At 44.9% G+C, this 11,147-nt stretch overlaps 1 protein-coding gene across 12 annotated transcripts in view; it reads right to left on the bottom strand.

Moving 5' to 3' along the window:
• Positions 1–11,147, bottom strand: part of AMBRA1 (autophagy and beclin 1 regulator 1) — a 178,220-nt gene that overhangs the window by 152,537 nt on the left and 14,536 nt on the right. For 8 of the 12 annotated variants that reach the window (XM_032283447.1, XM_032283449.1, XM_032283440.1 and 5 more), the window contains 3 exons: positions 10,471–10,643; positions 8,847–8,913; positions 6,818–8,271 (listed from right to left, as the gene is read on the bottom strand). In XM_032283447.1, coding sequence (XP_032139338.1) covers positions 6,818–8,271; positions 8,847–8,913; positions 10,471–10,643 — 1,694 coding nt within the window. The remainder of the gene's footprint in view (positions 1–6,817; positions 8,272–8,846; positions 8,914–10,470; positions 10,644–11,147) is intronic. The other 4 variants (XM_032283452.1, XM_032283450.1, XM_032283451.1 and 1 more) reach the window with 2 other exon arrangements.

Raw genomic sequence — 11,147 nt, 5'->3', positions numbered from 1 at the left:
AAAAAAAAAAAAAAAAAAAAAAAGTATCTAGTACACATGCAACAAAGAAAAGGAAGTGATTATTTGGGGCGGTCAGAGGTGGTTTCCCAAAGGAAATGGTGACAGCTGTACTGGGTTTTGAATAATAAATTGAGTATATTCCCCACCCAAAGAAACTGAGAGAGATTAGCTATCAAAACTCTTTAGACCCAGCTATATCAATGGCACAGAAAAACTACTATAGTTGGACCCCCTTCTATATCAGTCAGGCTAAGAAGACTTCCACTTTCCTCATTTTTAGGTTGCCAACTCCCTTTTGTGGACTTACAATCAGCCCCACAGACACACCCATTTATTTTCCACCATCAATGATGTTTGGGCAGAGGCCTCCATGGAGAAGCCCCAGGTGACGGGAACTAAGGGAGCAAATAAGTGTGGTGGCCCACGAAGCTTCAAAGGGCTTCAGACTGTTCTAAAGTCCAAAGCAATTCCTCCACAAAAGTCTATGAAACTCAGCAATCCAATGAGGGCTTCTAACGCTAACCTTTGATGTTCTGGCCACATTTCACGCTAAGGCCATCAATGTACATCCTCAGTCTTCATCTATCATGAGAGAAAAAGATCTAAATACTCAGAACACACTCAGTCTTACTAAATACTCCAGACCCAAGGCTTTCTTAACTACCTGGAGAGAGAATACAGAAACAATTAGTGCTTCTAGAAGGACATTGAGACCAATTTTTATCCCTCTCATTGGCTAGGATTTTAATAGTGAACATCCCTAACTGGAATCACTCTATTAAAACTAATCAGTGTAGTTCTATGGGCAAATAACTAAAACAGCATTTCTCCTGTAAGCACTGTGTTGTTACCACTCTACCCAGAAATCATAACTACAAATGATCTAACAGACGTCCAATTTCTTACAATAAGAGTTGACTAAGGCTGGGCGCGGTGGCTCACGATTGTAATCCCAGCACTTTGGGAGGCCAAGGCAGGTGGATCACGAGGTCAGGAATTCGAGACCAGCCTGGCTAACATGGTGGAACCTCTGTCTCTACTAAAGATACAAAAAATTAGCTGGGCGTGGTGGCACGTGCCTGTAATCCCAGCTACTCAGAAGGCTGAGGTGGGAGAATCGCTTGAACTCAGGAGGCGGAGGTTGCAGTGAGCCAAGATCACACCACTGTACTCCAGCCTAGGCCACAGTGCGAGATTCCATCTCAAAAAAAAAAAAAGGGCTGAATGAAGAGTCCCCTCAGGCAATGACCTACATGACAACAAAGGTTTTGAGGAAGAAAACTGGTGTCTGAAGGCACTGATTTCAAAAGAAACGGAGGAAAGGGTGCCCTCTTCAGGGCCCAGGAGTTGAATCCCACCTTTGCTTATAAACACCTCTTGAAGAAGTCATTTACTCTCTCTGCATCTGTTTTCTCATCAGAAAGAGACTGGATTTCAGAAGCTCTAGGTTCCCTCCCGTCTTAACTTGCCATTGAAACCATTTTCTTTTTCCTAATACCAGCCTTTAAAGGCCAAGGGCACCCTACTGCAGGGAGCCACAATACCCTGATCTTCTGGGTCATGCACTCCCACAGAGAAGTCATTTCTTTGTAGTGAAGCACGGGCATGCCACTCAAGTTGCAAAGTAGCGTCCAACTATTATACAAAGACAGCTTGCCCTCCACTGCCCACAGGCAAAAGGAGACAAACTGTGTACTGGTTATTACCACTCAGCAGCACAGAGCTACACTGAAATACACACTGTGTGCTTATTAATACCCTCACTATTTGCAAACACTATTAAATATCCCAGCAGCACCAAGGATCCAAACATCTCTTCTTAGCCTATCTCCCACTACAAGGCCAATGAACAAAACTTTCTCCTTTCAAACACAATCGCCTTTTGTGAACTCCACTCACTCAGGAACAACAGTCATCTCCAAAAACAGGCTTTGTTAAGAAAAGCTAACCTCATACACAAACAGTAAGGACATCTTTTCTTCCCAGCCATCCCAACCTAGCAGCAGCAGCCCAACAGTGACACCTGCTGGAGAACTAGAAACAAGGGCTGGCTCATCAGCTAGAGACTTTTAGCTCTAAGCAGAAGAGGCAGACTAGCAACTGTTTGTCTTAGTGATTTACACCAGAATGCAGTCATTCAAATGGTGGTCCTTTAATGTGTATGCATAGAATATTTTACAACATACCTCATTTTTGAGACAGCTGTCAGCCTTCATGACATACCACATCCTAGGTCATTTAAAAGTGATTCCACATACATAATGTTAACTACTGTATTAATACACTATTTTACAACGAAAACCCTGAGTTATTTATATATTTTAAAAGAAAAAGCATAAATATAAAATTGTTTACAGTGAGATGACCAGGGTTTTCATTTTTTATAATGCACATTTTTAAATGGTTGAACTTTAAACCACAATGCATATACTTTTTGGCACCATAAAAGAAAGCTACATTTAAACAAAAAAGTTTGGTATATCCTTAATAGTTTCTGGGTTTTGGTTTTGGGTTTTTTTTTGTGAAACAGAGTCTTGCTCTGTTGCCCAGGATGGAGGGCAGCGACACAATCTCGGCTCACTGCAACCTCCACTTCCCAGGTTCAAGCGATTCTCCTGCCTCAGACTCCTGTAGCTTGGACTACAGGCATGTGCCACCACACCTGGCTAACTTTTGTATTATTAGTAGAGATAGGGTTTTTACTGATGTATATCATTAGAAAATGATTATTTTTATTAATAATCATTTACTTTTTTTTTTTTTTTTTTGAGACAGTCTCACTCTGTCACCCAGGCTGGAGTGCAATGGTGTGGTCTTGGCGCACTGCAACCTCCGCCTCCCAGGTTCAAGTGATTCTCCCACCTCAGTTTCCTGGGTAGCTGGGACTACAGGTGCCTGCCACCATGGCTAATTTTTGTATTTTTAGTAGAGATGGGGTTTTACTATGTTGGCCAGGCTGCTCTTGAACTCCTGACCTCATGATACACCTGCCTCAGCCTCCCAAAGTGCTGGGATTACAGGAATGAGCCACCACACCCAGCCTTTATTAAACAATTAATAACATTTTAGGCGTACGATAGACATTAGTCACATGTGGCTATTTAATTAAAAATTTTAAAATTGGGCCGGGCGCGGTGGCTCAAGCCTGTAATCCCAGCACTTTGGGAGGCCGAGGCGGGTGGATCACGAGGTCAAGAGATCGAGACCATCCTGGCCAACATGGTGAAACCCCGTCTCTACTAAAAATACAAAACATTAGCTGAGCATGGTGGTACGTGCCTGTAATCCCAGCTACTCAGGAGGCTGAGGCAGGAGAATTGCCTGAACCCAGGAGGCGGAGGTTGCAGTGAGCCGAGATCGCGCCATTGCACTCCAGCCTGGGTAACATGAGTGAAACTCCGTCTCAAAAAAAAAAAAAAAAAAAATTTTTAAATTACATTTATTTTCTCAGATCACAGTAGAAGCATTTCAAATGCTCGATAGCCATGTGGGGCTAGTGGCTCCCATTTTAGATAGCACCGAGAGAGAACATTTCCATCAGTGTAAGAAGTTTTATTGGACAGCATTGCTCTAGAAAATCTAGTGAAGTATTTACAGACGAAATTATCTGATATCTAGGTGGGAGGAGCAGATGGAATACAGATTAAAGAAAGCTAGCCAAGCACTGATAACTTTTGAAGTCAGGTTATAGGTGTATGGAAGTTCAGTCACACTTTTCTCTTTGTTTTTATGTACGTTTGAAGATTTCCATAACAACAAGTTAAAAGAAAAAAAAAAAAAAGTGGCTCACTTGAAAATGAAGTATTCAGCCAGGCGTGGTGGCTCACGCCTGTAATCCCAACACTTTGAGAAGCTGAGGTGGGCAGATCACCTAAGGTCGGGAATTCGAGACCAGCCTGACCAACATGGAGAAACCCCATCTCTACTAAAAATACAGAATTAGCCAGGTGTGGTGGTGCATGCCTATAATCCCACTACTCAGGAGGCTGAGGCAGGAGAATCACTTGAACCATGAGGCAAAGATTGCAGTGAGCTGAGATCATGCCACTGCACTGCAACCTGGGCAACAAGAGCGAAACTCCGTTTCAAAAAAAAAAGAAATTATATTAAGGAAAATGCCATGAAGGGCAACTTGCACAAATCTTTAGTCATGAAGACCAGAGTTCAAATTCTCACTCAGGAGACCTATTATGTGACCTTTAACAAGAAACTGACTTCCCTGAGCCTCACTTTCCTCAACTATAAAATGGGAAATTGAATACCTGACTTGCAAAGAGTTGCTGCTGAAAGCAGAAGTAATTATTTCAAAGCAAGAACTCAATACCTAACACATAATAGGCCCTCAGTAACTGATATCTCTCTCTCTTTTTTTTTTTCTTTCAAATGGAATCTCCCTCTGTCACCCAGGCCGGAGTGCAGTGGAGCAATCTCAGCTCACTGCAACCTCCGTCTCCCAGGTTCAAGCAATTCTCCTGCCCCAGTCTCCCAAGTAGCTGGGACTACAGGCCCACACCACCACACCTGGCTAATTTTTGTATTTTTAGTAGAGACAATGTTTCACCATGTTGGCCAGGGTGGTCTCAAACTCCTGACCTCAAGTAGTCTGTTCACCTCAGCCTCCCAAAGTGCTGGGATTACAGGTGTGAGCCACCGCTCCTGACAGTACTGGTATCTCTAATTATCATCAAACAATAAAGTTTCTTTTTTTTTTTTTTGAGACAGAGTCTCGCTGTTCATTGTCTGAGCTGGAGTGTAGTGGATTGATCTCAGCTCACTGCAACCTCTGTCTCCCAGGTTCCAGCAATTCTCCAGCCTCAGCCTCCTGAGTAGCTGAGATTACAGGCATCAGCCACCACACCCAGCTAATTTTTGTGCATTTTTAGTAGAGACAGGGTTTCACCATGTTGGCCAGGCTGGTCTCAAACTCTTGACCTCAGGTGATCCATCCACCTTGACTTCAGGTGATTCACCCGCCTCAGCCTCCCAAAGTACTGGGATTACAGGCATAAGCCACCACGCCTGGCCTAGAGTTTCTTTTATACCACTCAGGTATTTCTCAGAACAGCATATGAAGAGATCCTACTACAGCAGAATGGACAAAAGCTAACTAGAGCCCACTGGTACCACGGAATCAGCAACTGCTTGGTTTCTTAGAGCAGTAACTTAATACAGTCCTTTTACAGCAATCTTTAATAGACTTTTTAAGCGCCTACTACACGTCATGCACTGTGCTGACTGCCTTCTCACCTCTATTGACAAAGAGGAAGAACAGAGGCTTGGGCTCCTGATGTGGCCCATCATGCAAGGCACAATATTCCAAAACCAGGAATTCAGGAGCTGTTAATCCAGACCTGGTTTCAAGCATATGGGCAGAGTTAGCAACCTCTCTACTTTATCTCTGACAGCCAGTCAAGTCACCCTCTGTTTCCCATCCCAAGTCCTTAGTAACTGCCTAAGAACCTACGTGTACCATACCCTTTCCTCTCTTAGTATGTGCTGTTCCCCTAAAATAAAAAGGTCTTTCCCTCTCCAAATCAAACCCATCTTTCAAGACTTGATTTTGCAAAGCCTTCTTGGATGATATTTCCCTTTCTCTGAAATTAGACTACATCGGATTTCACTACCATATAATGAAGCATTTGCTCATCTACACTTTTGATCAATTTCATTGTCTTGCCTCCACAGTAACACTGTAGACTCAGGTAGGTAAAGACCATGTGTTATATCTCTTTTGTATTTCCGTCGCGCCTAGCCCAGTGCTAGAAAATTTGTAACCATTCAACTAATACTTATTGACCGAGTGACTGTCTAAAGCATCCTCCCAAAATAACAAGTACATTATGTGCATAATTCATATTCCCACCCTTGTTAGAAGCGAAGCTTATGTCAGAGAAATTTCAGTTGCTTCAACAGAGGATGTAATGCAGCGCAATATGCTGTTTGGATCCAACAGGCATATTCTGGGAGTTGGTGATTATGCTAGATTTGACCTTTACAAAATTACAGAAAGAAGTCCCTAATAAATCAAGATAGATGCGCACATAGCCATACATGGAACATGTGGTGGGCGGGCAACTACACCCACTCTGTTTCTTCCATGAAAGAGTTGGCTAGAATGCCAATCCGAGTATGGAGAGTCCTTCCTTCCATGAATTATTCTTCTCCACCCCAAGGTGAATGTCCATCTGTAAGATCCATTCAGAGAATCTCAACTGAGCAATTAATATGCTGTCCAAAAACAAGTATCTCCAAAAAAATTGGAACTTTTCTTGACATACATACATATGTATATATATTTTTTTTCTTTTCCCTTTGTCAAACTGCAGTGTTCCAAAAGATAAGGATTAAGAAATGAACTCAGTTGTCCAAACCAACACAATCAGCGAAGAGCCAATATAGTAATCTGTAACACACAGGGTTCTCTTTTACTTACTCCTAGACATTCTGGAACATTGTCTCACAATAAGTAGTCCTGCACATACAATGTCTCAAGAAGGTCAAAAAGCCAGGCAGAGAAAGTCAATGGTTCCATCTCCTCATGCCTCTCTAACCTAATCTACACTCTCCTTTCAAGGCTAAAGCCAGAACCCTGAGCTTAGCCAGAAATAGAGCTAGCACAGCCAACTGACTCATACTGCTAGGCCCTATCCTATCTCTGCCACCGGAGCAAGATTTTCCAAGAAAATGCAATGGGGAGATCAGAAGCAGATGCGTGGGTCTCAGACACTCCAGATACAGCCACAACATCTATAGGACTGAAGGAAATTATACAAGGAGAAAAGCAAGGGATGCAGAAGACAGGAAAGCAACTGCTTACCTCCTGAGTGAATCCTCCTCAGAGCTTTCCTCAGGCATATCCTGATGTAAGGCCTCCTGTGACACAGTTCCAGATCTGCTGGACTGGGTATAAATTCTTTCCCAGTGGCCTGTCTCCTGGTTAAAGGCCACCCCCACAGTCCTCTCCTCCTGCGGACTAGCAGAGCTGCTCAACTCCAGCCTGCTGGAGCTGGGCGTTTGGCCCTCAGTCCGCTCGAGAGGTGGCAACTGGCTGCCACTCGATGGCACACCCTCAAAGGAGCTGGGGACCTGCCAGGAGGAGCTAGCCTCGCCAGAGGAGTAGTTAGGTGTGGTTCTTTCCCAGCGCAGGGTATCGTTGTTGAAGGTCAGGAGATTGTGGCAAGCACGGCAGCGATTCAGGTGGCCACGGGACAGGTTGGAGTTGTTCTCACTGCTGTGTGGGGTGGGCTGGTGGGAAGGGCCTGGCCTCTCAGATTCAATGTTATTGTTGAGCATTTCCTGGGCCTGTTGGGTCTGGGGAGCTTCCCCGCTCAGGCTCTGATCCAGCTCCTGAAGCCGGTCATACTCCAAAAAGAAGCGTCTCAGGTCACACTGAAGCTCATGGCGAATGCTGCCTGAGTTGTTTTGGCTGGAGCCATTCCCTCCATCTGACTCAGTTGCCAACCCTGATGCTGGAAAACCCCTCCCTTCTGTGGCTGAAGTGTACACAGATGCCTGAGAGCCACCTTCTTGCTGTCTCAGCACAGACAGCAAACTCACCGAAGAGGCACTGGTCCTGGGCGGGGGCATGGATTCCGCCTCAGAGCGGGAGTTCAGACTGAGTACTGTCCGGGTCCACTCAGATCCTGTCAGCCCAGGAGCTATTTCTCGGTGATACCTAGAAGGGTGGCTAGACAGAGGCCCTCCCAAAGAGCGGCGGGTAGGACCCAGACTGAGGTTGCGGAGCGTGTTGCCGGCAGTGCTGCTCTGGACTGTACTGAAGGCAGACGGCCGGTTCAGGAGGCCCTGGTCCTGCTGCGTTGACGAGGCCTGCTCCGGGGGATGGAAGGGCTCGGTCTGTACAAAAGAAAAGGAAGGGGTAGTAGCTCTGGCAGAAGCAGGGGGGACACTGTCCTGGTGTGGCAAGAGGGAAGGAACTCGAGTGCCAGAGCAGCGGCTGCAAAGGCACAGGATCCCAAGGTGCTGGCAGCACTCAGCTGTGGGGTAACTGACCCGTTGTCGGAGCCTGATGTAAGCGGAAGTCCTGGGGCGCTCCGTGGAGGGCTGAGGGGGAGGCGGTGGGGGTGAGGGGGTAGCAGAATCTTGCACTGTGCTTTGCTCTCCCACCTGGATGCCAGAAGAGCGGGAGGACAGCATGTGCAGGAAATTGTGGAGGAGAGGCGTCCGGCGAACTGGCTGTGATTGCAGGAGGGCGCGCTGACGGTAGTGGGATAATTCTGTTCCATCTATGGGGATCTCTGGTTCGTCATCACCCTGCAGCATGGACCAGCATGGGGCAGGGGGTAGAGCAAGGCAATTAAGTAGAACCTCCAAGTAAATCAAGAAAAACTAACCAGTGACAATCATCTAAGGAAAACAACGTTCACAGATAGGAAACACCTCTCTACCCTTGCAGCACTGACAACTGGCTTCAGGTTCAGAATAATCACATGGTATTAAATTTTCCACTCCCAATTAGTAGTATATCTGAATGAGTACAGCTGACAAATCAATTGTCTTACAAAAGACATCTCCCTATGACATAGAAGCAGTGGGGGGAAGCAAAATGTCAACCAGTCAGAGGCACGTGAGTGACAAGCTATCCAACACTGTCTAGTGATGATAAGGGTTACTTCTAATGAGGCGATCGCTGGAGGGTTTCAGAATCGATTCTCCTGTCAAGATTATGGCTATAACTCTGAACATACAGTCTAAAGCTAGTTTTAAATCTTAAATGGAAAGAAAGACTTGGGTATTGAGAATTAAAATCCAATAGAATCAGAATTGGAATACTAGTTAAGAAAAGAACTCACAGTTTAGCTGAAGTTGGAACTGCTGGACTAACTTACCTGTTGATTCGAGGGGTTAACAATTGCTGTGAGTAAGTAGTGTCCAAGTGGATCAAATCTCACCAGACTGAAATCACAGAAGAAACAAAGACAGGCATAGAGAGATTATGTTAACCAAGAAGTGGAAACTTGTATTCGAATTTATAGCAATCATTACTGATAACTGTGGTATCATTCAGGTATCCACTTCAGTCAAGACTTTCAAAACTTTCAAAGAGGTTAAAATAATAACGCTGAATACTTTTGCCAGAGTAAAGGAATGTGTATCACAAAAATAATGATTTCACATAAAAAACACCTAGGGTTTCCATGCCAGGAAACAGCTACATTAAGCACACATTTGCTCAAATACAAGAGCCCATCCTAACAGTAGAGCATAAAATGCTCTCATCTCTGTCACAGGATCAGTTCTTCCCTCATATGGCAGCTACACTAGCAAGAAGCATGAATCTTAGTGGCAATGAACAGTCCCGGCCTTAAATGACTTAGCTGAAACCAGAAAATTAGCCTGTATTCAACTGCAAATCCAAGAGGACCAAAGAAACACAATACATCAACTTTAATACAGATAATATGTTTTGATCTTGAGGACTAAATAAATGTCAATTACATGCTTACATCTCCATCTTCCAGTTTGATAAACACAGACGACCTACCGAGCTATCTAAAATACCACCCAAACTTCTTTCAAGTTTCCCCAAAGAAGGACTATCCCAAACACAGTTAGCTTGGAAACTAAAAGAGAGTCTAATGGCCCTGGTCTCTAAAGACCAGAAGATCAGGCTAATAAGGAAATCTGAAATGAACAAAATGAATGTCTCCCAGTTGATTAGCCAGCTGCTTAGAAAGTGGGAGGAGGCCAGGTGCAGTGGCTCACACCTATAATCCCAACATTTTGAGAGGCCAAGGCAGGAGGATCACTGAAGGCCAGGAGTTCAAGACCAGCCTGGGCAACACAGTGAGACCGACCCCCATCTCTATAAAAAAATTTAAAAATTAGTTGAGAGTGGCTGCATAGTAGTCCCAGATACTCCTAAGACTGAGATGGGAATTTCTTGAGCCCAGGAGGTTAAGGCTGCAGTAAGCCATGACTGCACAACTGTACTCCAGCCTGGGTAACAAGGCAAGACCCTGTCTCTCAAAAAAAAAAAAAAAAGAAAAGAAAGAAAAAAGTCGGGGGGGCTGGCGAGCAGGGTGGCTCATGCCTGTAATCCCAGCACTTTGGAGGCTGAGGCAGGTGGATCACTTATGGTCAGGAGTTTAAGGCCAGTCTGGCCAACATGGTGAAACCCTGTCTCTACTAAAAATACAAAAAAATGAGCCGGGTGTGGTGGTGGGCGCCTGTAATCCCAGCTACTCAGGAGGCTGAGGCACGAAAATCACTTGAACCCAGGAGGCAGAGGTTACAGTGAGCTGAAATTGCGCCACTGCACTCCACCCTGGGTGACAGAGTGAGACCCTGTCTCAAAAAAAAAACACACACACACAAAAAAACGGGAGGACCTGAGGATGACAACCTGCCCTGAGCAGGAATAACCACCTGTCTTCCAAGGTGACAGCCAGTAGAATGTCCTCTATCATGTCAGTCCTGTGCCAGATAATGTTGATGGGGCAGAGCACTCACCGGACCCGTTCCATCTCACTAGCTGTCTTCACCACAGCAAAGGGTTCCCGTCGACTCCAATCCCAGAAGTGAATCTCATTGGCAGTGGCAATCAGCAGGAGCTGAGCCGTAGGGTGAAAAGCCAGGGAGGCAATGGCATTGTTGCTATCTGTGAACCAGCTTTCACTGCCACCCTGCAAATGCACCAATTCCAGATATTTTCAGGTTACAAGCTGCCAACAGACTGGGAAGCCAATTTCAAGAAAGGTCCATTTAAGGTGAAATGACTACATATAGGGCCGACTTTAAATATATCCTCTGTAAAAAGATGTAGAAGATCAGTGATCTGGCACTGTCACTACTTTATCAGACAAATACTATACAATCAGCTCAGTTCTTCAAATCATTCACAATCTACAAGCATATATACACAGTTCTTATTTTTTCTTTTTTTTAGTTCTTCCTATGTATTTTTTTCTTTTTTTTTTTTTTTTTTTTTTTGAGAAGGGGTTTCATTCTGTCACCCAGGCTGGAGTGCAGTGGCACAATCTCAGTGCACTGCAACCTCTGCCTCCTGGGCTCAAGCAATCCTCGCACCTCAGCCTCCCAAGTAGCTGGGACCACAGATGAATGGCACCATGCCCGGCTAATTGTGTATAATTTTGTGTATAATATTTTTGGTATAGTATCTTGCCCAG

Source organism: Sapajus apella, unplaced genomic scaffold (genome assembly GCF_009761245.1).
Source record: "Sapajus apella isolate SASKATOON/1434 unplaced genomic scaffold, GSC_monkey_1.0 scaffold14, whole genome shotgun sequence".
Taxonomy (NCBI): domain Eukaryota; kingdom Metazoa; phylum Chordata; class Mammalia; order Primates; family Cebidae; genus Sapajus; species Sapajus apella.
The sequence above is the reverse complement of the archived record's forward strand: the minus strand, read 5'-3'. Positions and strand labels throughout refer to the sequence as shown.